This window comes from Coregonus clupeaformis, unplaced genomic scaffold (assembly GCF_020615455.1).
Source record: "Coregonus clupeaformis isolate EN_2021a unplaced genomic scaffold, ASM2061545v1 scaf0733, whole genome shotgun sequence".
Classification (NCBI taxonomy): domain Eukaryota; kingdom Metazoa; phylum Chordata; class Actinopteri; order Salmoniformes; family Salmonidae; genus Coregonus; species Coregonus clupeaformis.
In genome coordinates, this window is record NW_025534188.1 from 191,337 (window position 1) to 217,636 (window position 26,300).

A 26,300-nucleotide genomic window follows, 5' to 3' on the forward strand; every position below is an offset into this window, starting at 1 on the left:
CTAAACTATTCTAAACTGTTCTAAACTATTTTAATCTGTTCTAAACTGTTCTAAACCATTCTGAACGATTCTAAACTATTCTAAACGATTTCAAACTGTTCTAAACTGTTCTGAACTATTCTAAACGATTCTAAACTGTTTTAAACTGTTTTAAACTGTTCTAAACTATTCTAAGCTGTTCTAAACTGTTCTAAACGGTTATAAACTATTCTAAACAATTTTAAACTGTTTTAAACAGTCCTAAACTATTCTAAATGATTCTAAACTGTTCTAAACTATTCTAAACCATTATAAACCATTATAAACTGTTCTAAACTGTTCTAAACTTGTCTAAACTGTTCTAAACTATCTTAAACTGTTATAAACTGTTATAAACTGTTATAAACTATTCTAAACCATTCTAAACTATTCTAAACGATTCTAAACGATTCTAAACGATTCTAAACTGTTCTACACTATTCTAAACCCTTCTAAACGGTTCTAAACTATTCAAAACGGTTCTAAACTGTTCTAAACAATTCTAAACGATTCTAAACTATTCTAAACTGTTCTAAACTATTCTAAACTATTCTAAACTGTTCTAAACTGTTCTAAACTATTCTAAACGATTCTACTGTTCTAAACTATTCTAAGCTGTTCTAAACTGTTCTAAACTGTTCTAATCAATTCTAAACTGTTTTAAACTATTCTAAACGATTCTAAATAATTCTAAACTGTTTTAAACTGTTCTAAACTATTCTAAACTATCCTAAACTGTTCTAAACTGTTCTAAACTATCTTAAACTGTTATAAACTGTTCTAAACTATTCTAAACCATTCTAAATGATTCTAAGCGGTTCTAAACTATTCTAAACGGTTCTAAACTGTTCTAAACTATTCTAAACGATTCTAAACTGTTCTAATCTATTCTAATCTGTTCTAAACTATTCTAAACTGTTCTAAACTATTCTAAGCGATTCTAAACGATTCTAAACTGTTCTAAACTATTCTAAACGATTCTAAACTGTTCTAAACTGTTCTAAACTATCTTAAACTGTTATAAACTGTTATAAACTGTTATAAACTATTCTAAACCATTCTAAACTATTCTAAACGATTCTAAACGATTCTAAACGATTCTAAACTGTTCTAAACTATTCTAAACCCTTCTAAACGGTTCTAAACTATTCAAAACGGTTCTAAACTGTTCTAAACAATTCTAAACGATTCTAAACTATTCTAAACTGTTCTAAACTATTCTAAACTGTTCTAAACTGTTCTAAACTATTCTAAACGATTCTACTGTTCTAAACTATTCTAAGCTGTTCTAAACTGTTCTAAACTGTTCTAATCAATTCTAAACTGTTTTAAACTATTCTAAACGATTCTAAATAATTCTAAACTGTTTTAAACTGTTCTAAACTATTCTAAACTATCCTAAACTGTTCTAAACTGTTCTAAACTATCTTAAACTGTTATAAACTGTTCTAAACTATTCTAAACCATTCTAAATGATTCTAAGCGGTTCTAAACTATTCTAAACGGTTCTAAACTGTTCTAAACTATTCTAAACGATTCTAAACTGTTCTAATCTATTCTAATCTGTTCTAAACTATTCTAAACTGTTCTAAACTATTCTAAGCGATTCTAAACGATTCTAAACTGTTCTAAACTGTTCTAAACTGTTCTAAACTGTTCTAAACTATTCTAAACCATTATAAACTATTCTAAACTGTTCTAAACTATTTTAATCTGTTCCAAACTGTTCTAAACCATTCTGAACGATTCTAATCTGTTCTAATCTGTTGTCACGTTCGTTGAAAGACGGGTCAGACCAAGGCGCAGCGTGATATGCATACATGTTTATTTTAACTGAATAAACACCACGACAAAGCAATAAACGAAACGAAACGTGAAGTCCAAGGTAGTACAGAAAACAAACCTTACACGGAACAAGATCCCACAACTAGACTGTGCCAATAGGCTGCTTAAGTATGGTCCCCAATCAGAGACAACGAGCGACAGCTGTCCCTCTATTCTAAACGATTTTAAACTGTTCTAAACTGTTCTAAACTATTCTAAACTATTCTAAACCATTCTAAATGATTCTAAACTATTCTAAACTGTTCTAAACTATTCTAAACTATTCTAAACTGTTCTAAACTATTCTAAACTATTTTAAACGATTCTAAACTCTTCTAAACGCTTCTAAACTCTTCTAATATACTCTAAACTGTTCTGAACTATTCTAAACGATTCTAAACTGTTTTAAACTGTTCTAAACTATTCTAAGCTGTTCTAAACTGTTCTAAACTATTCTAAACAATTTTAAACTGTTTTAAACTGTCCTAAACTATTCTAAACGATTCTAAACTGTTCTAAACTATTCTAAACCAATATAAACCATTATAAACTGTTCTAAACTGTTCTAAACTTTTCTAAACTGTTCTGAACTGTTCTAAACTATCTTAAACTGTTATAAACTGTTATAAACTGTTATAAACTATTCTAAACCATTCTAAACTATTCTAAACGATTCTAAACGATTCTAAACGATTCTAAACTGTTCTAAACTATTCTAAACCCTTCTAAACGGTTCTAAACTATTCTAAACGGTTCTAAACTGTTCTAAACCATTCTAAACGATTCTAAACTATTCTAAACTGTTCTAAACTATTCTAATCTGTTCTAAACTATTCTAAACTGTTCTAAACTGTTCTAAACTATTCTAAACGATTCTAAACTGTTCTAAACTATTCTAAGCTGTTTTAAACTGTTCTAAACTATTCTAAACTGTTCTAAACTGTTCTAAACGGTTCCAAACTATTCTAAACTATTTTAAACTATTCTAAACTGTTCTAAACTATTCTAAACTATTCTAAACTGTTCTAAACTATTCTAAACCATTATAAACCATTATAAACTGTTCTAAACTATCCTTAACTGTTCTAAACTGTTCTAAACTATCTTAAACTGTTATAAACTGTTCTAAACTATTCTAAACCATTCTAAATGATTCTAAACGGTTCTAAACTATTCTAAACGGTTCTAAACTGTTCTAAACTATTCTAAACGATTCTAAACTGTTCTAATCTATTCTAATCTGTTCTAAACTATTCTAAACTGTTCTAAACGATTCTAAACTGTTCTAAACTATTCTAAACGATTCTAAACTGTTCTAAACTGTTCTAAACTATTCTAAACTATTGTAAACTGTTCTAAACTGTTCTAAACTGTTCTAAACTATTCTAAACCATTCTAAACTATTCTAAACTGTTCTAAACTATTTTAATCTGTTCTAAACTGTTCTAAACCATTCTGAACGATTCTAATCTGTTCTAATCTGTTGTCACGTTCGTTGAAAGACGGGTCAGACCAAGGCGCAGCGTGATATGCATACATGTTTATTTTAACTGAATAAACACCACGACAAAACAATAAACGAAACGAAACGTGAAGTCCAAGGTAGTACAGAAAACAAACCTTACACGGAACAAGATCCCACAACTAGACTGTGCCAATAGGCTGCTTAAGTATGGTCCCCAATCAGAGACAACGAGCGACAGCTGTCCCTCTATTCTAAACGATTTTAAACTGTTCTAAACTGTTCTAAACTATTCTAAACTATTCTAAACCATTCTAAATGATTCTAAACTATTCTAAACTGTTCTAAACTATTCTAAACTATTCTAAACTGTTCTAAACTATTCGAAATTATTTTAAACGATTCTAAACTCTTCTAAACTCTTCTAAACTGTTCTAATTTACTCTAAACTGTTCTAAACTATTCTAAACTATTCTAAACTATGCTAAACGATGCTAAACGATTCTAAACTATTCTAAACTGTTCTAAACGATTCTAAACTATTCAAAATGATTCTAAAATATTCTAAACTGTTCTAAACTATTCTAAACGATTCTAAACTGTTCTAAACTGTTCTCAAATATTCTAAACTATTTTAAACCATTCTAAACTATTCTAAACTATTCTAAACTATTCTAAACGATTCTAAACTGTTCTAAACTATTCTAAACCAATATAAACCATTATAAACTGTTCTAAACTGTTCTAAACTTTTCTAAACTGTTCTAAACTGTTCTAAACTATCTTAAACTGTTATAAACTGTTATAAACTGTTATAAACTATTCTAAACCATTCTAAACTATTCTAAACGATTCTAAACGATTCTAAACGATTCTAAACTGTTCTAAACTATTCTAAACCCTTCTAAACGGTTCTAAACTATTCTAAACGGTTCTAAACTGTTCTAAACCATTCTAAACGATTCTAAACTATTCTAAACTGTTCTAAACTATTCTAATCTGTTCTAAACTATTCTAAACTGTTCTAAACTGTTCTAAACTATTCTAAACGATTCTAAACTGTTCTAAACTATTCTAAGCTGTTTTAAACTGTTCTAAACTATTCTAAACTGTTCTAAACTGTTCTAAACGGTTCCAAACTATTCTAAACTATTTTAAACTATTCTAAACTGTTCTAAACTATTCTAAACTATTCTAAACTGTTCTAAACTATTCTAAACCATTATAAACCATTATAAACTGTTCTAAACTATCCTTAACTGTTCTAAACTGTTCTAAACTATCTTAAACTGTTATAAACTGTTCTAAACTATTCTAAACCATTCTAAATGATTCTAAACGGTTCTAAACTATTCTAAACGGTTCTAAACTGTTCTAAACTATTCTAAACGATTCTAAACTGTTCTAATCTATTCTAATCTGTTCTAAACTATTCTAAACTGTTCTAAACGATTCTAAACTGTTCTAAACTATTCTAAACGATTCTAAACTGTTCTAAACTGTTCTAAACTATTCTAAACTATTGTAAACTGTTCTAAACTGTTCTAAACTGTTCTAAACTATTCTAAACCATTCTAAACTATTCTAAACTGTTCTAAACTATTTTAATCTGTTCTAAACTGTTCTAAACCATTCTGAACGATTCTAATCTGTTCTAATCTGTTGTCACGTTCGTTGAAAGACGGGTCAGACCAAGGCGCAGCGTGATATGCATACATGTTTATTTTAACTGAATAAACACCACGACAAAACAATAAACGAAACGAAACGTGAAGTCCAAGGTAGTACAGAAAACAAACCTTACACGGAACAAGATCCCACAACTAGACTGTGCCAATAGGCTGCTTAAGTATGGTCCCCAATCAGAGACAACGAGCGACAGCTGTCCCTCTATTCTAAACGATTTTAAACTGTTCTAAACTGTTCTAAACTATTCTAAACTATTATAAATGATTCTAAACTATTCTAAACTGTTCTAAACTATTCTAAACTATTCTAAACCATTCTAAATGATTCTAAACTATTCTAAACTGTTCTAAACTATTCTAAACTATTCTAAACTGTTCTAAACTATTCGAAATTATTTTAAACGATTCTAAACTCTTCTAAACTCTTCTAAACTGTTCTAATTTACTCTAAACTGTTCTAAACTATTCTAAACTATTCTAAACTATGCTAAACGATGCTAAACGATTCTAAACTATTCTAAACTGTTCTAAACGATTCTAAACTATTCAAAATGATTCTAAAATATTCTAAACTGTTCTAAACTATTCTAAACGATTCTAAACTGTTCTAAACTGTTCTCAAATATTCTAAACTATTTTAAACCATTCTAAACTATTCTAAACTATTCTAAACTGTTCTAAACGATTTCAAACTGTTCTAAACTGTTCTAAACTATTCTAAACGATTCTAAACTGTTTTAAACTGTTCTAAACTATTCTAAGCTGTTCTAAACTGTTCTAAACGGTTCTAAACTATTCTAAACAATTTTAAACTGTTTTAAACTGTCCTAAACTATTCTAAACGATTCTAAACTGTTTTAAACTGTTCTAAACTATTCTAAGCTGTTCTAAACTGTTCTAAACGGTTTTAAACTATTCTAAACAATTTTAAACTGTTTTAAACTGTCCTAAACTATTCTAAACATATCTAAACTGTTCTAAACTATTCAAAACCATTCTAAACCATTATAAACTGTTCTAAACTGTTCTAAACTTTTCTAAACTGTTCTAAACTGTTCTAAACTATCTTAAACTGTTATAAACTGTTATAAACTATTCTAAACCGTTCTAAATGATTCTAAACTATTCTAAACGATTCTAAACGATTCTAAACGATTCTAAACTGTTCTAAACTATTCTAAACCCTTCTAAACGGTTCTAAACTATTCTAAACGGTTCTAAACTGTTCTAAACAATTCTAAACTATTCTAAACTATTCTAAACTGTTCTAAACTATTCTAATCTGTTCTAAACTATTCTAAACTGTTCTAAACTATTCTAAACTATTCTAAACTGTTTTAAACTGTTCTAAACTATTCTAAGCTGTTATAAACTGTTCTAAACTGTTCTAATCAATTCTAAACTATTCTAAACTATTCTAAACTATTCTAAACTGTTCTAAACTATTCTAAACTATTCTAAACTATTCTAAACTGTTCTAAACGGTTCCAAACTATTCTAAACTATTTTAAACTGTTCTAAACTGTTCTAAACTATTCTAAACGATTCTAAACTGTTCTAAACTATTCTAAACCATTATAAACCATTATAAACTGTTCTAAACTATCCTAAACTGTTCTAAACTGTTCTAAACTATCTTAAACTGTTATAAACTGTTCTAAACTATTCTAAACCATTCTAAATGATTCTAAACGGTTCTAAACTATTCTAAACGGTTCTAAACTGTTCTAAACTATTCTAAACGATTCTAAACTGTTCTAATCTATTCTAATCTGTTCTAAACTATTCTAAACTGTTCTAAACTATTCTAAACGATTCTAAACTGTTCTAAACTATTCTAAACGATTCTAAACTGTTCTAAACTGTTCTAAACTATTGTAAACTGTTCTAAACTGTTCTAAACTGTTCTAAACTATTCTAAACCATTCTAAACTATTCTAAACTGTTCTAAACTATTTTAATCTGTTCTAAACTGTTCTAAACCATTCTGAACGATTCTAATCTGTTCTAATCTGTTGTCACGTTCGTTGAAAGACGGGTCAGACCAAGGCGCAGCGTGATATGCATACATGTTTATTTTAACTGAATAAACACCACGACAAAACAATAAACGAAACGAAACGTGAAGTCCAAGGTAGTACAGAAAACAAACCTTACACGGAACAAGATCCCACAACTAGACTGTGCCAATAGGCTGCTTAAGTATGGTCCCCAATCAGAGACAACGAGCGACAGCTGTCCCTCTATTCTAAACGATTTTAAACTGTTCTAAACTGTTCTAAACTATTCTAAACTATTCTAAACCATTCTAAATGATTCTAAACTATTCTAAACTGTTCTAAACTATTCTAAACTATTCTAAACTGTTCGAAACTATTTTAAAACGATTCTAAACTCTTCTAAACTCTTCTAAACTGTTCTAATTTACTCTAAACTGTTCTAAACTATTCTAAACTATTCTAAACTATGCTAAACGATGCTAAACGATTCTAAACTATTCTAAACTGTTCTAAACTATTCTAAACTATTCAAAATGATTCTAAAATATTCTAAACTGTTCTAAACTATTCTAAACGATTCTAAACTGTTCTAAACTGTTCTAAAATATTCTAAACTATTTTAAACCATTCTAAACTATTCTAAACTATTCTAAACTGTTCTAAACGATTTCAAACTGTTCTATACTGTTCTAAACTATTCTAAACGATTCTAAACTGTTTTAAACTGTTCTAAACTATTCTAAGCTGTTCTAAACTGTTCTAAACGGTTCTAAACTATTCTAAACTATCTTAAACTGTTATAAACTGTTATAAACTATTCTAAACCATTCTAAATGATTCTAAACGATTCTAAACGATTCTAAACGATTCTAAACTGTTCTAAACTATTCTAAACCCTTCTAAACGGTTCTAAACTATTCTAAACGGTTCTAAACTGTTCTAAACAATTCTAAACGATTCTAAACTATTCTAAACTGTTCTAAACTATTCTAATCTGTTCTAAACTATTCTAAACTGTTCTAAACTATTCTAAACTATTCTAAACTGTTTTAAACTGTTCTAAACTATTCTAAGCTGTTCTAAACTGTTCTAAACTGTTCTAATCAATTCTAAACTGTTCTAAACTATTCTAAACTATTCTAAACTATTCTAAACTGTTCTAAACTATTCTAAACTATTCTAAACTGTTCTAAACTATTCTAAACGGTTCTAAACTATTCTAAACTGTTGTAAACTGTTTAGTCACGGTAATTAGGCTTCTCCAAGCTCTGATGCTGCTGATGGTCATTAGTAGCCTACCAAACTTGCTAACTGCCTGGTACTCAGCACTCTATTGTCCCTCTAATCACTCTGACATCAATGCAAATGTAATCGAAAATCTAATCAAACACTTCATGAGAGCCCATGAGCTGATGTAGCGCAGCATTTCTATAGGCTATGAAATTGCGTGAGAAAACAGAGTGATGGCCTCTATTAAAAAGAGGAGGATCCCATCAGCTTTCTATAGGCTAGACCTACTATATGTATTTCTCAACTTTCCTAATATTAAGCAAATATTAAGCACATTGCTTATCTTTACAACAGGACTATAGCCTACCTGGCTGGCATGAAATTGAGCCACGTGAAAAGCGTCCTCCATTCGCTATTTAAGTGCATAGATGACATGTATTTTTTCCCCTGCCCCTGTTTCGAGACAGGTGCATGATAATGGTCCATTCTAAATCAAAACAAATTTCACATATATATTATTTAGTATATGTAAAGACAAGATCAAATCAAGAATAGTCTGATGGGTGACAATATTAGCCTATCACTTGTGAATTATATATTATCACTTGAATGATGCCCACCTTAAGGCAAGAAACAATGCCTTTTTTTGGCGACTTTTCTGAATCATAGTCACACACTTCATGTAGCCTAGCCCATAGGCCTATATGTTTTGATAAGATTTGTATCACAACTAAAGTGGCCAAATAACACATTAATAGCACTTTCATCCGCTTTACAAGAGGTGTAGAGCCTAACTGGCATACATAAGCAGCACGTGAGTTTCAAGTTTGGGGAATATAATTTTCACCATAAAAATTCACCTTTATGGGCCTCCCGAGTGGCGCAGTGGTCTAAGGCACTGCATCGCCACTAGAGATCCTGGTTGGAGTCCAGGCTCTGTCGCAGCCGACCGCGACCGGGAGACCCATGGGGCGGCGCACAATTGGCCCAGCGTCGTCCAGGTTAGGGGAGGGTTTGGCCGGCAGGGGTATTTAATAATATTTTGAATATCAATGGATTGGCAAGGTCTAAAAAAGGCATTATCTTAAAGTGGCAATGGCCTACTTTTTACATGCTTTTTGGGGGGAGGGTTTTATATTAGGCTATATGTACAATTGTATAAATTATATACTTGTATAACATGGAGGTCCTTGAAAATTACAATGAAGTGCTTGAAAAAGTTCCTGAAAGTCCTTGAATTTGACTTGCCCATGTCTTTATTTACCCTGCTTAAAGGATGTATGGCGGCAGGTAGCTTAGTGGGTAAGAGCGTTGTGCCAGTAACCGAAAGGTCGCTGGTTCTAATCCCCGAGCCGACTAGGTGAAAAATCTGTCGATGTGCCCTTAAGCAAGGCACTTAACCCTAATTGCTGATGTAAGTCGCTCTGGATAAGAGCGTCTGCTAAATGACTAAAATGTAAATGTATAGTATGAAAAATGTATGCACTAACTGTAAGTTGCTTTGCATAAGAGCGTCTGCTAAAATGACTAAAATGTATTCTTGTCCCATTGCGCACTAATGACTCCTGTGGCGGGCTGACACCTGGCAACGGTGCCACACTGACACCGTTGCCAGGTGTACGGTGTTTCCTCCGACACGTTGGTGCGGCTGGCTTCCGGTGTCAAGAAGCGGCCCGCCTGGGTTGTGTTTCGGAGGACGCACGGCTCTCAACCTTCGCCTCTCCCGAGTCCGTACGGGAGTTGCAGCGATGGGACAAGACTGTAACTACCAATTGGATATCACGAAAATTGGGGAGGAAAAGGGGTAAAAATAAATAACAACAACAAAAAATATAAATAAATGCACCTTTATAATAAAAGCATTACATGCATAATCGCATTTGCGGTCACTTTTGATAATGGTGTTTTCCCGCTAATGGAACATTTGCGCTTATAGCCTACTGCCATGTACGCATTGCTGCTCTTATAATGTGAAGAAATAACCTAATAGTTTATCAACATTTGAAACTAAACGTTCTGATCTGTTGCGTCAGCCACATTGCGTAAACAATTTTTTGGGGATGCTAGTGGTCGTATTAATTTGGGATCTATCGCATCCCACAACTGTCCCAGACTATGTTTGGAATATTTCTTTATTGCAGAGAACAGAATAGGTCGACTTTTGTACTATGGGGGATAGTAGATGGACATAGGCTAGTGCTTTGGCTGTTCGTTAGGCCTACTCATCTTGTTGGCTGACGAAAAGTAAATGTGGACAGTCCTTCCAATATCTTCAATATGCACCTCGGAATTGGACAAGGACGCGCGCAGTTGTTGCGTCCCCCGATGTGTCTGTCTTCACTTGTAGCCTGTCAATGGTTGTTTGAGACAGAAGTGTGTTGCTGTCTGCTTGGCTCTGTCTGGCAGCCCATTCATATTTAACAGCTTTGTAATGATGTGCTGTACAACATACATTTAGTGTGAGAACACTAGAAATGCACCAGTAGTTCAATCCCTAACCCTTCTAGCCCATAACCCTTCTAGTCCAGAACTCTAGCCCATAACCCTTCTAGTCCAGTGCTGCTCCCTCTATATCTCCATCATCTCTGAGTAATGTGTCTTGTGTCATGTGATGTGATGTGAATGCTTGCTGGTAATTCTGATTTGTTAGTTCTCACCTGCCTCTGGTTAAAATGTTCAGTCAGAGCAGAGAGAGAGAGAGAGAGAGAGAGAGAGAGAGAGAGAGAGAGAGAGAGAGAGAGAGAGAGAGAGAGACAGAGAGAGAGAGAGAGAGAGAGAGAGAGAGAGACAGAGAGAGAGAGAGAGAGAGAGAGAGAGAGAGAGAGAGAGAGAGAGAGAGAGACAGAGAGAGAGAGAGAGAGAGAGAGAGAGAGAGAGAGAGAGAGAGAGAGAGAGAGAGAGAGAGAGAGAGAGAGAGAGACAGAGAGAGGGAGAGAGAGAGAGAGAGAGAGAGAGAGAGAGAGAGAGAGAGAGAGAGAGAGAGAGAGAGAGAGAGAGAGAGAGAGAGACAGAGAGAGAGAGAGAGAGAGAGAGAGAGAGAGAGAGAGAGAGAGAGAGAGAGAGAGAGAGAGAGAGAGAGAGAGAGAGAGAGAGAGAGAGAGAGAGAGAGAGAGAGAGAGAGAGAGAGAGAGAGAGAGAGAGAGACAGAGAGAGAGAGAGAGAGAGAGAGAGAGAGAGAGAGCAGAGAGAGAGAGAGAGAGACAGAGAGAGAGAGAGAGAGAGAGAGAGAGAGAGAGAGAGAGAGAGAGAGAGAGAGAGAGAGAGAGAGAGAGACAGAGAGAGAGAGAGAGAGAGAGAGAGAGAGAGAGAGAGAGAGAGAGAGAGAGAGAGAGACAGAGAGAGAGAGAGAGAGAGCAGAGAGAGAGAGAGAGAGAGAGAGAGAGAGAGAGAGAGAGAGAGAGAGAGAGAGAGAGAGAGAGAGAGAGAGAGAGAGAGAGAGAGAGAGAGAGAGAGAGAGAGAGAGAGAGAGAGAGAGAGAGAGAGAGAGAGAGAGAGAGAGAGAGAGAGAGAGAGAGAGAGAGAGAGAGAGAGCAGAGAGAGAGAGAGAGAGAGAGAGAGAGAGAGAGAGAGAGAGAGAGAGAGAGAGAGAGAGAGAGAGCGGAGAGAGAGAGAGAGAGAGAGAGAGAGAGAGAGAGAGACAGAGAGAGAGAGAGAGAGAGAGAGAGAGAGAGAGACAGAGAGAGAGAGACAGAGAGAGACAGAGAGAGAGAGAGAGAGAGAGAGAGAGAGAGAGAGAGAGAGAGAGAGAGAGAGAGAGAGAGAGATATAGAGAGAGAGAGAGAGAGAGAGAGGCCTGCTCTGTGCTTCATCCTTCCTGCTCCTGCAGCTATTCTGCTGAGGGGAGAACGGCTCATAATAATGGCTGGAACGGAGCAAATGGAATGGCATCAAACACATGGAAACCATGGAAATAACCATGTGTTTGATGTATTTGATAATGCCGCTCCTGCCATTACCACGAGCCCGTTCTCCCCAGTTAAGGTGCCAACCTCCTGTGGTGTGTACACGTCTCTCCATCCACGCCACAGCCGGCGTGGCTGTCTAAGGCTAGCTAATGCTAACTAAGGCTAGCTAATGCTAACTAAGGCTAGCTAATGCTAACTAAGGCTAGCTAATGCTAACTAAGGCTAGCCAAGGCTAACTAATGCTAGTTAAGGCTAACTAAGGCTAGCTAAGGCTAACTAATGCTAGTTAAGGCTAACTAAGGCTAACTAATGCTAGTTAAGGCTAACTAAGGCTTAGCTAAGGCTAACTAAGGCCAACTAAGGCTAACTAAGGCTAGCTGCTAATGAGCCTTCCTGTGGGCTGTTCCTGGGGCTCTGGCTAACACATTGGGAATCAGGGCCCCTAGTTTCTCCTAGCCCTGCCTCCCTGAGACTGAGGTGCTGTACTGTACTGATGGCGGAGCAGCCAGGGGAGTCAGGCAGCCGGTCCATACCAGGGAAGTGTGATGCTGCGGGGAGTGGGGGGAGCAGTCCGTTAGTGAGACGGAGGAGCTGTACTGAACTATGCTCTGGGGCAGTCAGCCAGGGGACACATACGTGTGTTAGTCCTGAGACTGAGATGGAGGTGCTGTACTGTACAGTACTATGCCCTGGGGGGAGTGAGCAGCCCCAGCCCAACTATCCAGGCGAGCGTTAACAGCATTAGTGCAGAACGCCATGATGCCATCTGCTCCTGTCTGTCCGTCACGTGTCTCATCAACACACAGCTCCTCTCAACCACTGCTACAGGGATAAAGGGCTGCTGCTGCTCTCAACTCTTCCATTAGCAGGGCCAGGCTGCCGCTGCATTCAATTCCTACATTTCCTACAAAATACAGTCAAGTGGACTGTTCAAAACCCTCTTTGGCCCTATCGCTTTTTTTCACAAAACCAGGAAAATCAACTGTAGCGCTTACTGGCTGTAGGGCGGGTTGCTAAACTCAACGGCTCTTAAATGAGCAGGGCCATGCGGGCTGCAGACAGGCAGGCAGGCAGAGAGACAGACAGACAGACAGACAGACAGACAGACAGACAGACAGACAGACAGACAGACAGACAGACAGACAGACAGACAGATAGATAGATAGATAGATAGATAGATAGATAGATAGATAGATAGATAGATAGATAGATAGATAGATAGATAGATAGATAGATAGATAGATAGATAGATAGATAGATAGATAGATAGATAGATAGATAGATAGATAGATAGACAGACAGGAAGCAGGCAGAGAGACTGACAGACAGACTAGACAGACAGACAGACAGACAGACAGACAGACAGACAGACAGACAGGAAGCAGGCAGAGAGACTGACAGACAGACAGACAGACAGACAGACAGACAGACAGACAGACAGACAGGAAGCTGGCAGAGAGACATTGGGGAGTAGTGTGTGTACTGTGAAGCGCCATCTTCCTGATTTACAGTGGCACAGATGACAGGGCGACACTGGGAACCCATCTCCCCAGCCGCCCACACACACACACACACACACACACACACACACACACATACACACACACCCACACTCCCCAGCCTCCCCCTCACGCTTTGTAAGCCACCCCACTGACATCATCAAACTAATTTAGCAGAGTTTTAAAATATAAAACCTTTATTAAATATGTATGCCAGAACCTTCTATCCACAGCCAGGATGGTGCCATTTTGCATTTGGGCTTTGTTTTGTGATGAAAGACGAGGAGCAAACAGACGCAGCCGGCTTGGAACGCATCCCTCTCCCTCTGTCTGTACGCTCCCCACAAAGCCGCTCGACATTTTCTGATATTTGCATCAAGCAGGGAGGTGTAGCTGACATCTCGAGCTGCGCTGTCAGAGGCTTAGCTGGAATTACAGACAAGACAGGGAGAGAGAGAGAAAAGACAGGGAGAGAGAAGAGAGAGAGAGAAGAGAGAGAGAGAGAGAGAGAGAGAGAGAGAGAGAGAGAGATGGGGAGAGAGAGAGCTTGAGAGAGAGAGAGAGAGAGAGGGAGAGAGAGAGAAGAGAGAGAGAAAAACTTGTGCCAAATGTAATTTCCTGCTGGATCTAGAGGATCTGTCGGGGGAATAGGAGCCCCACAATTAAACATATGGGTATTAAGATAATTGTCAGTTGTGTTGGCGGACATGATAGTAGACAGATGGATGGGAATCACTGCGCTCCACTGAGGAGAGAGAGGTTCCCTGCGAGAGAGAGCATTTTATATCTTACTGCCTGAAAGGATCTGAGCGACTTCACTATTACTGCCATCCAGGTTTAGTGAGAGTAGAGGAAGAGAGAGAGGAAGAGTAGAGGAAGAGAGAGAGGAAGAGTAGAGGAAGATTAGAGGAAGAGAGAAAGGAAGAGTAGAGGAAGAGTAGAAGAAGAGAGAGAGGAAGATGGGAGGGAGGAAATAGAGCAGGGTTCCCCAACTGGCGGATTTTATTTGGCCCCCAAGTTTTCTGACCAAAAGATGTGTGTGTGTGTGTGTGTGTGTGTGTGTGTGTGTGTGTGTGTGTAGACTGGGACTGGGTCACAGGAGAGGCTGCCCTCTGCAGGTCAACAGCAGTAGTACACATCTAGGGAAGAAGGAGCGGGAGGGGAGGAAGGAAGAGAGGGAAGAGTGAAGGAGGAAGAGAGGGAAGAGTGAAGGAGGAAGAGAGGGAAGAGTGAAGTAAGGAAGAGAGGGAAGAGTGAAGGAGGAAGAGAGGGAAGAGTGAAGGAGGAAGAGAGGGAAGAGTGAAGAAGGAAGAGAGGGAAGAGTGAAGGAGGAAGAGAGGGAAGGGGAAGGAGGAAGAGAGGGAAGAGGGAAGGAGGAAGAGAGGGAAGAGTGAAGGAGGAAGAGAGGGAAGAGTGAAGGAGGAAGAGTGAAGGAGGAAGAGAGGGAAGAGTGAAGGAAGGAAGAGAGGGAAGAGTGAAGGAGGAAGAGAGGGAAGAGTGAAGGAGGAAGAGAGGGAAGAGTGAAGGAGGAAGAGAGGGAAGAGTGAAGGAGGAAGAGAGGGAAGAGTGAAGAAGGAAGAGAGGGAAGAGTGAAGGAGGAAGAGAGGGAAGAGTGAAGGAGGAAGGGAAATTTGCTACATGCATAAGGTATGAAAATGTATGCACTCACTAACTGTAAGTCACTCTGGATAAGAGCGTCTGCTAAATGACTAAAATGTAGGAAATGATATGGAGGATGTAGTGAACATTATACGGTTGTCACGATACCAGCATCACGTACTACGATATTACAAAAACTATGCAGACTAAACTGAACATGAATGAATCATATTTATACAGGTGTACTCATAGCTAGTATCATTCAGGGGTCTGTGTCTGCACCGTGACGTGTGTTTGAGTCGTACCCGTCCTGACGTTAACGTGTTCCCCTCTCTGGTTCCCTGCAGGTGGGCCCTCACAGGGAGGATGGCCATCCCATCAGACCCAACCAAGTGCCCGTCCCCCAGCTCCCCCAGCAGTCTGCCACGTCACCTGATATACACCAGACTGATACATACCGGGGTGAGTAGGGGGGAGAGGGGTGAGAGGGGTGTGTGGGGGGGAGAGGGGTGAGTAGGGGGGAGAGGGGTGAGTAGGGGGGAGAGGGGTGTGGGGGGGAGAGGAGTGTGTGGGGGGGGAGAGGGGGAGAGGGGGGTGTGGGGGGGAGAGGGGTGAGTAGGGGGGAGGGGGTGTGTGGGGGAGAGGAGTGTGTGGGGGGAGAGGGGGGAGTAGGGGGGAGAGGAGTGTGTGGGGGGAGAGGGGTGAGTAGGGGGAGAGGGGTGAGTAGGGGGAGAGGGGTGTGGGGGGAGAGGAGTGTGTGGGGGGGGAGAGGGGGTGTGGGGGGGAGAGGGGTGAGTAGGGGGAGAGGGGTGTGTGGGGGGAGAGGAGTGTGTGGGGGGTGAGAGGGGGGAGTAGGGGGGAGAGGAGTGTGGGGGGAGAGGGGTGAGTAGGGGGGAGAGGGGGGTGTGGGGGGGAGAGGGGTGAGTAGGGGGGAGAGGGGTGAGTAGGGGGAGAGGGGTGAGTAGGGGGGAGAGGGGGTGAGTAGGGTGGAGAGGGGTGAGTAGGGGGAGAGGGGTGAGTAGGGGGAGAGGGGTGAGTAGGGGGGAGAGGGGTGTGTGGGGGAGAGGGGGTGAGTAGGGGGAGAGGGGTGAGTAGGGGGAGAGGGGAGGGGTGAGTAGGGGGAGAGGGGGTGTGGGGGGAGAGGGGTGAGTAGGGGGGAGAGGGGGAGTAGGGGGAGAGGGGTGAGTAGGGTGGAGAGGGGTGAGTAGGGGGGAGAGGGGTGAGTAGGGGGAGAGGGATGTGTGGGGGGAGAGGAGTGTGTGGGGGGAGAGGGGGTGAGTAGGGGGGAGAGGGGTGTGTGGGGGGAGAGGAGTGTGTGGGGGGAGAGGGGGTGAGTAGGGGGGAGAGGGGGAGTAGGGGGAGAGGGGGAGAGGGGTGAGTAGGGGGAGAGGGGTGAGTAGGGGGAGAGGGGTGTGGGGGGAGAGGGGTGAGTAGGGGGGAGAGGGGGGTGTGGGGGGGAGAGGGGGGAGTGGGGGGGAGAGGGGGTGTGGGGGGAGAGGGGTGAGTAGGGGGAGAGGGGGTGTGGGGGGGAGAGGGGGTGAGTGGGGGAGAGGGATGTGGGGGGAGAGGAGTGTGTGGGGGAGAGGGGTGAGTAGGGGGGAGAGGGGTGTGTGGGGGGAGAGGAGTGTGTGGGGGGGAGAGGGGTGAGTAGGGGGAGAGGGGTGAGTAGGGGGAGAGGGGGGTGTGGGGGGGAGAGGGGTGAGTAGGGGGGAGAGGGGTGAGTAGGGGGGAGAGGAGTGTGTGGGGGGAGAGGGGGAGTAGGGGGGAGAGGGGTGTGTGGGGGGGAGAGGAGTGTGTGGGGGGGAGAGGGGGAGAGGGAGGGAGAGGGGTGAGTAGGGGGAGGGGGTGTGGGGGGAGAGGGGTGAGTAGGGGGAGAGGGGGGAGAGGGGGTGAGTAGGGGGTGTGGGGGGAGAGGGGGTGAGTAGGGGGGAGAGGGGTGAGAGGGGGGAGAGGGGGGAGTAGGGGGGAGAGGGGTGAGTAGGGGGGAGAGGAGGGAGTAGGGGGGAGAGGGGTGAGTAGGGGGGAGAGGGGTGTGTGGGGGGAGAGGGGTGAGTAGGGGGAGAGGGGGTGTGGGGGGGAGAGGGGTGAGTAGGGGAGAGGGGGGTGTGGGGGGAGAGGGGGTGAGTAGGGGGAGAGGGGGGTGTGGGGGGGGAGAGGGGTGAGTAGGGTGGAGAGGGGGTGAGTAGGGGGGAGAGGGATGTGTGGGGGGAGAGGAGTGTGTGGGGGGAGAGGGGTGAGTAGGGGGGAGAGGGGTGAGTAGGGGGAGAGGGGGGAGTAGGGGGAGGGGTGAGTAGGGGGGAGAGGGGTGAGTAGGGGGGAGAGGGGGAGAGGGGTGAGTAGGGGGGAGAGGGGGGAGTAGGGGGGAGAGGGGTGTGTGGGAGGGAGGGGTGAGTAGGGGGGAGAGGGGTGTGTGGGGGGAGAGGGGGTGTGGGGGGAGAGGGGTGAGTAGGGGGGAGAGGGGGTGTGTGGGGGGAGGGGGTGAGTAGGGGGGAGAGGGGTGTGTGGGGGGGAGAGGGGGGTGTTCGGGGGAGAGGGGGGAGTAGGGGTGAGTAGGGGGGAGAGGGGTGAGTAGGGGGTGCAGTAGGTATTCTGTGGTGTTGATAGTGCTACTCTCTACCACCTCAAACACAGACCTGGTCCGTATGAAGAGGATCTCTCCCACAGAGGCAAATTATTATTAGCAAAGACTTATTCTAGTGAGTAATTATGATTTAACAGCGAAAATACAATACATTTCAAATATGAATATGTAAAAGGAAATTGTATATTTACAAATACATTTACATGACCGATTCTGTGAAGCAAATTAGCCCTGAGGTCTGTTTAAAGACTGGAAATTACTTCCTTGGCATCGTATGGTCCTGAGGCCCTCGCCAACTGCACTCACACACACACACATACACACACACACACACACACACACACACACACACACACACACATAGTGGTACCAATTACCTAATGGAGTGTTGAACACTATAAAACAGAATGCAGAGAGAAACATATATATTTATCAGTCCTATAGAATCACTACACACACACACCACACACACATTCTCACACACACACACACACACACACGACACACACGGAGAAGCATGCACGCATCGCACACACACACTAAAGAGGCAGCTGGGGCTAGGACTATAAATAATGTGCATTAAAGTGTTGTTGGCAGTCACCACTGGTCTCCTTCCCTCTAGTTTCTCTGTCTCAGTCACCGCTGGTCTCCTTCCCTCTAGTTTCTCTGTCTCAGTCACCACTGGTCTCCTTCCCTCTAGTTTCTCTGTCTCAGTCACCGCTGGTCTCCTTCCCTCTAGTTTCTCTGTCTCAGTCACCACTGGTCTCCTTCCCTCTAGTTTCTCTGTCTCAGTCACCGCTGTCTCCTTCCCTCTAGTTTCTCTGTCTCAGTCACCACTGGTCTCCTTCCCTCTAGTTTCTCTGTCTCAGTCACCACTGGTCTCCTTCCCTCTAGTTTCTCTGTCTCAGTCACCGCTGGTCTCCTTCCCTCTAGTTTCTCTGTCTCAGTCACCGCTGGTCTCCTTCCCTCTAGTTTCTCTGTCTCAGTCACCGCTGGTCTCCTTCCCTCTATTTTCTCTGTCTCAGTCACCACTGGTCTCCTTCCCTCTAGTTTCTCTGTCTCAGTCACCGCTGGTCTCCTTCCCTCTAGTTTCTCTGTCTCAGTCACCGCTGGTCTCCTTCCCTCTAGTTTCTCTGTCTCAGTCACCGCTGGTCTCCTTCCCTCTAGTTTCTCTGTCTCAGTCACCGCTGGTGTCCTTCCCTCTAGTTTCTCTGTCTCAGTCACCACTGGTCTCCTTCCCTCTAGTTTCTCTGTCTCAGTCACCGCTGGTCTCCCTTCCCTCTAGTTTCTCTGTCTCAGTCACCACTGGTCTCCTTCCCTCTAGTTTCTCTGTCTCAGTCACCACTGGTCTCCTTCCCTCTAGTTTCTCTGTCTCAGTCACCGCTGGTCTCCTTCCCTCTAGTTTCTCTGTCTCAGTCACCGCTGGTCTCCTTCCCTCTAGTTTCTCTGTCTCAGTCACCGCTGGTCTCTTTCCCTCTATTTTCTCTGTCTCAGTCACCGCTGGTCTCCTTCCCTCTAGTTTCTCTGTCTCAGTCACCACTGGTCTCCTTCCCTCTAGTTTCTCTGTCTCAGTCACCGCTGGTCTCCTTCCCTCTAGTTTCTCTGTCTCAGTCACCACTGGTCTCCTTCCCTCTAGTTTCTCTGTCTCAGTCACCGCTGGTCTCCTTCCCTCTAGTTTCTCTGTCTCAGTCACCGCTGGTCTCCTTCCCTCTAGTTTCTCTGTCTCAGTCACCACTGGTCTCCTTCCCTCTAGTTTCTCTGTCTCAGTCACCGCTGGTCTCCTTCCCTCTAGTTTCTCTGTCTCAGTCACCACTGGTCTCCTTCCCTCTAGTTTCTCTGTCTCAGTCACCGCTGGTCTCCTTCCCTCTAGTTTCTCTGTCTCAGTCACCACTGGTCTCCTTCCCTCTATTTTCTCTGTCTCAGTCACCGCTGGTCTCCTTCCCTCTAGTTTCTCTGTCTCAGTCACCGCTGTCCTCCTTCCCTCTAGTTTCTCTGTCTCAGTCACCGCTGTCCTCCTTCCCTCTAGTTTCTCTGTCTCAGTCACCGCTGGTCTCCTTCCCTCTAGTTTCTCTGTCTCAGTCACCACTGGTCTCCTTCCCTCTAGTTTCTCTGTCTCAGTCACCGCTGGTCTCCTTCCCTCTAGTTTCTCTGTCTCAGTCACCACTGGTCTCCTTCCCTCTAGTTTCTCTGTCTCAGTCACCGCTGGTCTCCTTCCCTCTAGTTTCTCTGTCTCAGTCACCGCTGGTCTCCTTCCCTCTAGTTTCTCTGTCTCAGTCACCACTGGTCTCCTTCCCTCTAGTTTCTCTGTCTCAGTCACCGCTGGTCTCCTTCCCTCTAGTTTCTCTGTCTCAGTCACCACTGGTCTCCTTCCCTCTAGTTTCTCTGTCTCAGTCACCGCTGGTCTCCTTCCCTCTAGTTTCTCTGTCTCAGTCACCACTGGTCTCCTTCCCTCTAGTTTCTCTGTCTCAGTCACCGCTGGTCTCCTTCCCTCTAGTTTCTCTGTCTTAGTCACCGCTGTCCTCCTTCCCTCTAGTTTCTCTGTCTCAGTCAACGCTGGTCTCCTTCCCTCTAGTTTCTCTGTCTCAGTCACCGCTGGTCTCCTTCCCTCTAGTTTCTCTGTCTCAGTCACCACTGGACTCCTTCCCTCTATTTTCTCTGTCTCAGTCACCGCTGGTCTCCTTCCCTCTAGTTTCTCTGTCTCAGTCACCGCTGTCCTCCTTCCCTCTAGTTTCTCTGTCTCAGTCACCGCTGTCCTCCTTCCCTCTAGTTTCTCTGTCTCAGTCACCGCTGGTCTCCTTCCCTCTAGTTTCTCTGTCTCAGTCACCGCTGTCCTCCTTCCCTCTAGTTTCTCTGTCTCAGTCAACGCTGGTCTCCTTCCCTCTAGTTTCTCTGTCTCAGTCACCGCTGGTCTCCTTCCCTCTAGTTTCTCTGTCTCAGTCAACGCTGGACTCCTTCCCTCTAGTTTCTCTGTCTCAGTCACCGCTGGTCTCCTTCCCTCTAGTTTCTCTGTCTCAGTCACCACTGGACTCCTTCCCTCTATTTTCTCTGTCTCAGTCACCGCTGGTCTCCTTCCCTCTATTTTCTCTGTCTCAGTCACCACTGGTCTCCTTCCCTCTAGTTTCTCTGTCTCAGTCACCGCTGGTCTCCTTCCCTCTAGTTTCTCTGTCTCAGTCACCACTGGTCTCCTTCCCTCTAGTTTCTCTGTCTCAGTCACCGCTGGTCTCCTTCCTTCTGGTTGTGTGGTACTACTAGGAGCTAACTGTGTAGGACTAGGCCTGCGTCCCAAATTGCACCCTAATCCCTATAAAGTGCACTACTTTTGACCGGGGCCCATAGGCTACCATTTGGTACGTGCCCTAGGAGCTGACTATGTGGCGCAGCTATCAAGGTTCACAGCTGTAGGATCAAGGGCTAGGAGGATTGGGGGTTTGAAACAGGACTAAGATAAGGATGGTGTGTATTTAAAGGGTATTACAATAAGGCTTATGCTAGGCTAATGAATTTGCTAATTTAATCGAGCTAGCACAGCTATTCCCGGCTAGCCTATCTCATCACACAAAGGACAAAGTAACTTTCTGCTGTCATCCATTCAGGCCTTGTAGCATGCCTAAACAAGCAGTGGTTGTTCTGCAGGACACGAGTGCCGGCGGGAGTCAGCCGGTTAGCGCTATAGCCCCACACATAGAAGCTGGCAGCAGCCAGGCCACCATTTTGTTTCTCATTTTCTCTGTGATTGAGCCGTTGAGGGCATTTTGAGGGAGGCTGTGTCTGTGCGAGTGTGTGTGTGTGTGTGTGTGTGTGTGTGTGTGTGTGTGTGTGTGTGTGTGTGCGTGACAGTGTGGGAACAGTGTTTTATGTTGACAGGAATGTTGGCACCGGCCCACAGAATAATGTCAAACAAAGAGAGAGCTGTATTCTCCAGCTGGATAGCGAGGGGGGGAGGGGGGGGCACTGTGAGACCATACAGTCAGACCCCTTTTGTGTCCGCAGAGCAGACACTCCCTCTGTCTCCTCTGTCTCCCCCTCCCTCCCTCCCTCCCTCCCTCCCTCTGTCTCCCCCTCCCTTCCTCCCTCCCTCCCTCTGTCTCCCCCTCCTTCCCTCCCTCCCTCTGTCTCCCCCTCCTTCCCTCCCTCCCTCTGTCTCCCCCCTCCTCCCTCCCTCCCTCCCTCTGTCTCCCCCTCCTTCCCTCCCTCCCTCTGACACCCTCCCTCTGTCTCCCCCTCCCCCCCCTCCCTCCCTCCCTCTGTCTCCCCCCTCCTTCCCTCCCTCCCTCTGTCTCCCCTCCCTCCCTCCCTCCCTCTGTCTCCCCCCACTCCCTCCCTCCCTCTGTCTCCCCCCACTCCCTCCCTCCCTCTGTCTCCCCCTCCCTCCCTCCCTCCCTCTGTCTCCCCCTCCTTCCCTCCCTCCCTCTGTCTCCCCCTCCTCCCTCCCTCCCTCTGTCTCCCCCTCCTTCCCTCCCTCCCTCTGTCTCCCCCTCCTCCCTCCTCCCTCTGACACCCTCCCTCTGTCTCCCCCTCCTTCCCTCCCTCCCTCTGTCTCCCCCTCCTCCCTCCCTCCCTCTGTCTCCCCTCCTCCTCCCTCCCTCTGTCTCCCCCCTCCTCCCTCCCTCCCTCTGTCTCCCCCTCCTTCCCTCCCTCCCTCTGACACCCCTCCCTCTGTCTCCCCCTCCTCCCTCCCTCCCTCTGTCTCCCCTCCTCCCTCCCTCCCTCTGTCTCCCCCTCCTTCCCTCCCTCTGTCTCCCCCTCCTCCCTCCCCCCCTCTGTCTCCCCCTCCTCCCTCCCTCCCTCTGTCTCCCCCTCCTTCCCTCCCTCCCTCTGTCTCCCCCCTCCCTCCCTCCCTCCCTCTGTCTCCCCCTCCTTCCCTCCCTCCCTCTGACACCCTCCTCTGTCTCCCCCTCCCCTCCCTCCCTCCCTCTGTCTCCCCCTCCTTCCCTCCCTCCCTCTGTCTCCCCTCCCTCCCTCCCTCCCTCTGTCTCCCCCCACTCCCTCCCTCCCTCTGTCTCCCCCACTCCCTCCCTCCCTCTGTCTCCCCCTCCCTCCCTCCCTCCCTCTGTCTCCCCCCTCCTTCCCTCCCTCCCTCTGTCTCCCCCTCCTCCCTCCCTCCCTCTGTCTCCCCCTCCTTCCCTCCCTCCCTCTGTCTCCCCCTCCTCCCTCCCTCCCTCTGACACCCTCCCTCTGTCTCCCCCCTCCTTCCCTCCCTCCCTCTGTCTCCCCCTCCTCCCTCCCTCCCTCTGTCTCCCCCTCCCTCCCTCCCTCTGTCTCCCCCCTCCTCCCTCCCTCCCTCTGTCTCCCCTCCTCCCTCCCTCCCTCTGTCTCCCCCTCCTTCCCTCCCTCCCTCTGACACCCTCCCTCTGTCTCCCCCTCCTCCCTCCCCTCCCTCTGTCTCCCCCTCCTTCCCTCCCTCTGTCTCCCCCTCCTCCCTCCCTCCCTCTGTCTCCCCCTCCCTCCCTCCCTCCCTCTGTCTCCCCCTCCTTCCCTCCCTCCCTCTGTCTCCCCCCACTCCCTCCCTCCCTCTGTCTCCCCCCTCCCTCCCTCCCTCTGTCTCCCCCCTCCTCCCCCCTCGCTCGGATGAAACAGAGGATGATTGTGCCTGGTAGACACTCTTTACACAGAGGCAGGCATGCCAAACACACACACACACACATGCTCACGCACACACACACACACTGACATGCACACACACGCACACACATTTTGCACATGTTTGTTTTTATTTTCCACTCATATTTCCTCTCTGGTGAAGGGAAAGATAAAAGTAGTGTCTGTCTGTCTGTCTGTCTGTCTGTCTGTCTGTCTGTCTGTCTGTCACCACTAGAATAAACTCACTGTCTCAAATGTTTACAAAATAACAAACCGAATGGCAGGGCTATTGCTGAAAAACTAAAAGGTTTGTGGCTTTAATATATATATATTCCCTCTCTCTCCTCTTTCCTCACCCCCCTCTCTCCTCTCCTCTCCTCCTTCCCTCTCCTCCCCTCCCCCTCTCCATTCCCCTCTCCTCCCTCTCCTCCTCCCCTCTCCCCTCACCAGCTCTCGCCAGTGGTCTCCAGGGCCAGAGCACCTCTTCCATCTCGTCAGAGATCAAGTCGGAGGACGAGGGTGATGAGAACCTGCAGGATGCCAGAGCTATGGAGACCAAGAAGGAGGAGCCTGACAACAAGGACCTGAAGTCTATTGATAGGTCAAGATCTAGGTAACCGTGTCGGCAACGCTCGCTTCATTTAAATTCCACTAACAACGGATTTCGATGAAGTGAACAGTGTGATTTGGGGGACAGCTAAATAAACAAACAGAAAAAACAACGACAACTAAGAGACTGATAATCCACAAAGTGAAATACACTCAAATATACTCACTTTACATAGCTAACTGTGACATTCTATGGCATGTCTAGACAATAGACTACATGACAGTTATTCAAAGCCATACAATTACACCTGTCAAGGAGTTTCTCAACGATCACATAAACCCACATTCTATACAGTATACACACACACACACACACACACACACACACACACACACACACACACACATAGGTACACTACACAGGAGGCTGGTGGCACCTTGATTGGGGAGGACGGGCTCGTGGTAAAGCCTGGACCGGAATCCGTGGAATGGTATCAAATACATCACACACATGGGCTCCACGATGCCATTCCATTGGCTCCGTCCCAAACATTATTATGAGTCATCCTCCCATCAGCAGCCCCCACTGGTACACATAGATTGCTCCAAATGTAGTCCTTCTAGTGTATCCGAAGCCAGGCAGACTAGTTCTGTCCACGGTCTTGAGCCGTGTTTTAGCTGTTTCTCACACACCCAGAGTAGAATCCCCACTTCCTCATTCCCAAAATGCACTTGGGGTATCCAGCCCATCCCAGGATAAACTCTGTGACATCACAACGTTTATAGACCTTCCACCTGGAATGATCCAATCAGACTAATTCGAACCCAACCCCAGTTATCGTTATGAGACGATTACAATCCATGCTACACATGAATGTTGAAATCCCTGCAGTACTAGATTTGCTTTGGTTTATCTGTAGTTTATAACACTTTGCAGATGAAAATAGATGCACTGAACGATTGAAAATAGATGCATTGACCGATTGAAAATAGATGCATTGAACGATTGAAAATAGATGCATTGAACGAATGAAAATAGATGCATTAAATGATTGAAAATAGATGTCTGCCCCCTCCCTCTATCTATATGCATTGAAGGATTGAAAGTAGATGCATTAAACAATTAAAAATAGATGCATTAAATGATTGGAAATACAGTGGGGGAAAAAAGTATTTAGTCAGCCACCAATTGTGCAAGTTCTCCCACTTAAAAAGATGAGAGAGGCCTGTAATTTTCATCATAGGTACACGTCAACTATGACAGACAAAATTAGAATTTTTTTTCCAGAAAATCACATTGTAGGATTTTTTATGAATTTATTGGCATATGATGGTGGAAAATAAGTATTTGGTCAATAACAAAAGTTTCTCAATACTTTGTTATATACCCTTTGTTGGCAATGACACAGGTCAAACGTTTTCTGTAAGTCTTCACAAGGTTTTAAAACACTGTTGCTGGTATTTTGGCCCATTCCTCCATGCAGATCTCCTCTAGAGCAGTGATGTTTTGGGGCTGTCGCTGGGCAACACAGACTTTCAACTCCCTCCAAAGATTTTCTATGGGGTTGAGATCTGGAGACTGGCTAGGCCACTCCAGGACCTTGAAATGCTTCTTACGAAGCCACTCCTTCGTTGCCCGGGCGGTGTGTTTGGGATCATTGTCATGCTGAAAGACCCAGCCACGTTTCATCTTCAATGCCCTTGCTGATGGAAGGAGGGTTTCACTCAAAATCTCACGATACATGGCCCCATTCATTCTTTCCTTTACACGGATCAGTCAGTCCTGGTCCCTTTGCAGAAAAACAGCCCCAAAGCATGATGTTTCCAACCCCATGCTTCACAGTAGGTATGGTGTTCTTTGGATGCAACTCAGCATTCTTTGTCCTCCAAACATGACGAGTTGAGTTTTTACCAAAAAGTTATATTTTGGTTTCATCTGACCATATGACATTCTCCCCAATCCTCTTCTGGATCATCCAAATGCACTTCAGACGGGCCTGGACATGTACTGGCTTAAGCAGGGGGACACGTCTCGCACTGCAGGATTTGAGTCCCTGGCGGCGTAGTGTGTTACTGATGGTTGGCTTTGTTACTTTGGTCCCAGCTCTCAGCAGGTCATTCACTAGGTCCCCCCGTGTGGTTCTGGGATTTTTGCTCACCGTTCTTGTGATCATTTTGACCCACGGGGTGAGATCTTGCATGGAGCCCCAGATCGAGGGAGATTATCAGTGGTCTTGTATGTCTTCCATTTCCTAATAATTGCTCCCACAGTTGATTTCTTCAAACCAAGCTGCTTACCTGTTGCAGATTCAGTCTTCCCAGCCTGGTGCAGGTCTACAATTTTGTTTTTGGTGTCCTTTGACAG

General features: G+C 44.5%; 1 protein-coding gene across 13 annotated transcripts in view; it reads left to right on the top strand.

Moving 5' to 3' along the window:
* The window catches only part of LOC121573374 (transcription factor 4), a 196,292-nt gene that overhangs the window by 162,941 nt on the left and 7,051 nt on the right, over nucleotides 1-26,300 (top strand). For 8 of the 13 annotated variants that reach the window (XM_045216530.1, XM_045216524.1, XM_045216522.1 and 5 more), the window contains 2 exons: nucleotides 15,573-15,687; nucleotides 23,837-23,999. In XM_045216530.1, the coding sequence (XP_045072465.1) occupies nucleotides 15,573-15,687; nucleotides 23,837-23,999 (278 nt within the window). The remainder of the gene's footprint in view (nucleotides 1-15,572; nucleotides 15,688-23,836; nucleotides 24,000-26,300) is intronic. The other 5 variants (XM_045216525.1, XM_045216531.1, XM_045216523.1 and 2 more) reach the window with 1 other exon arrangement.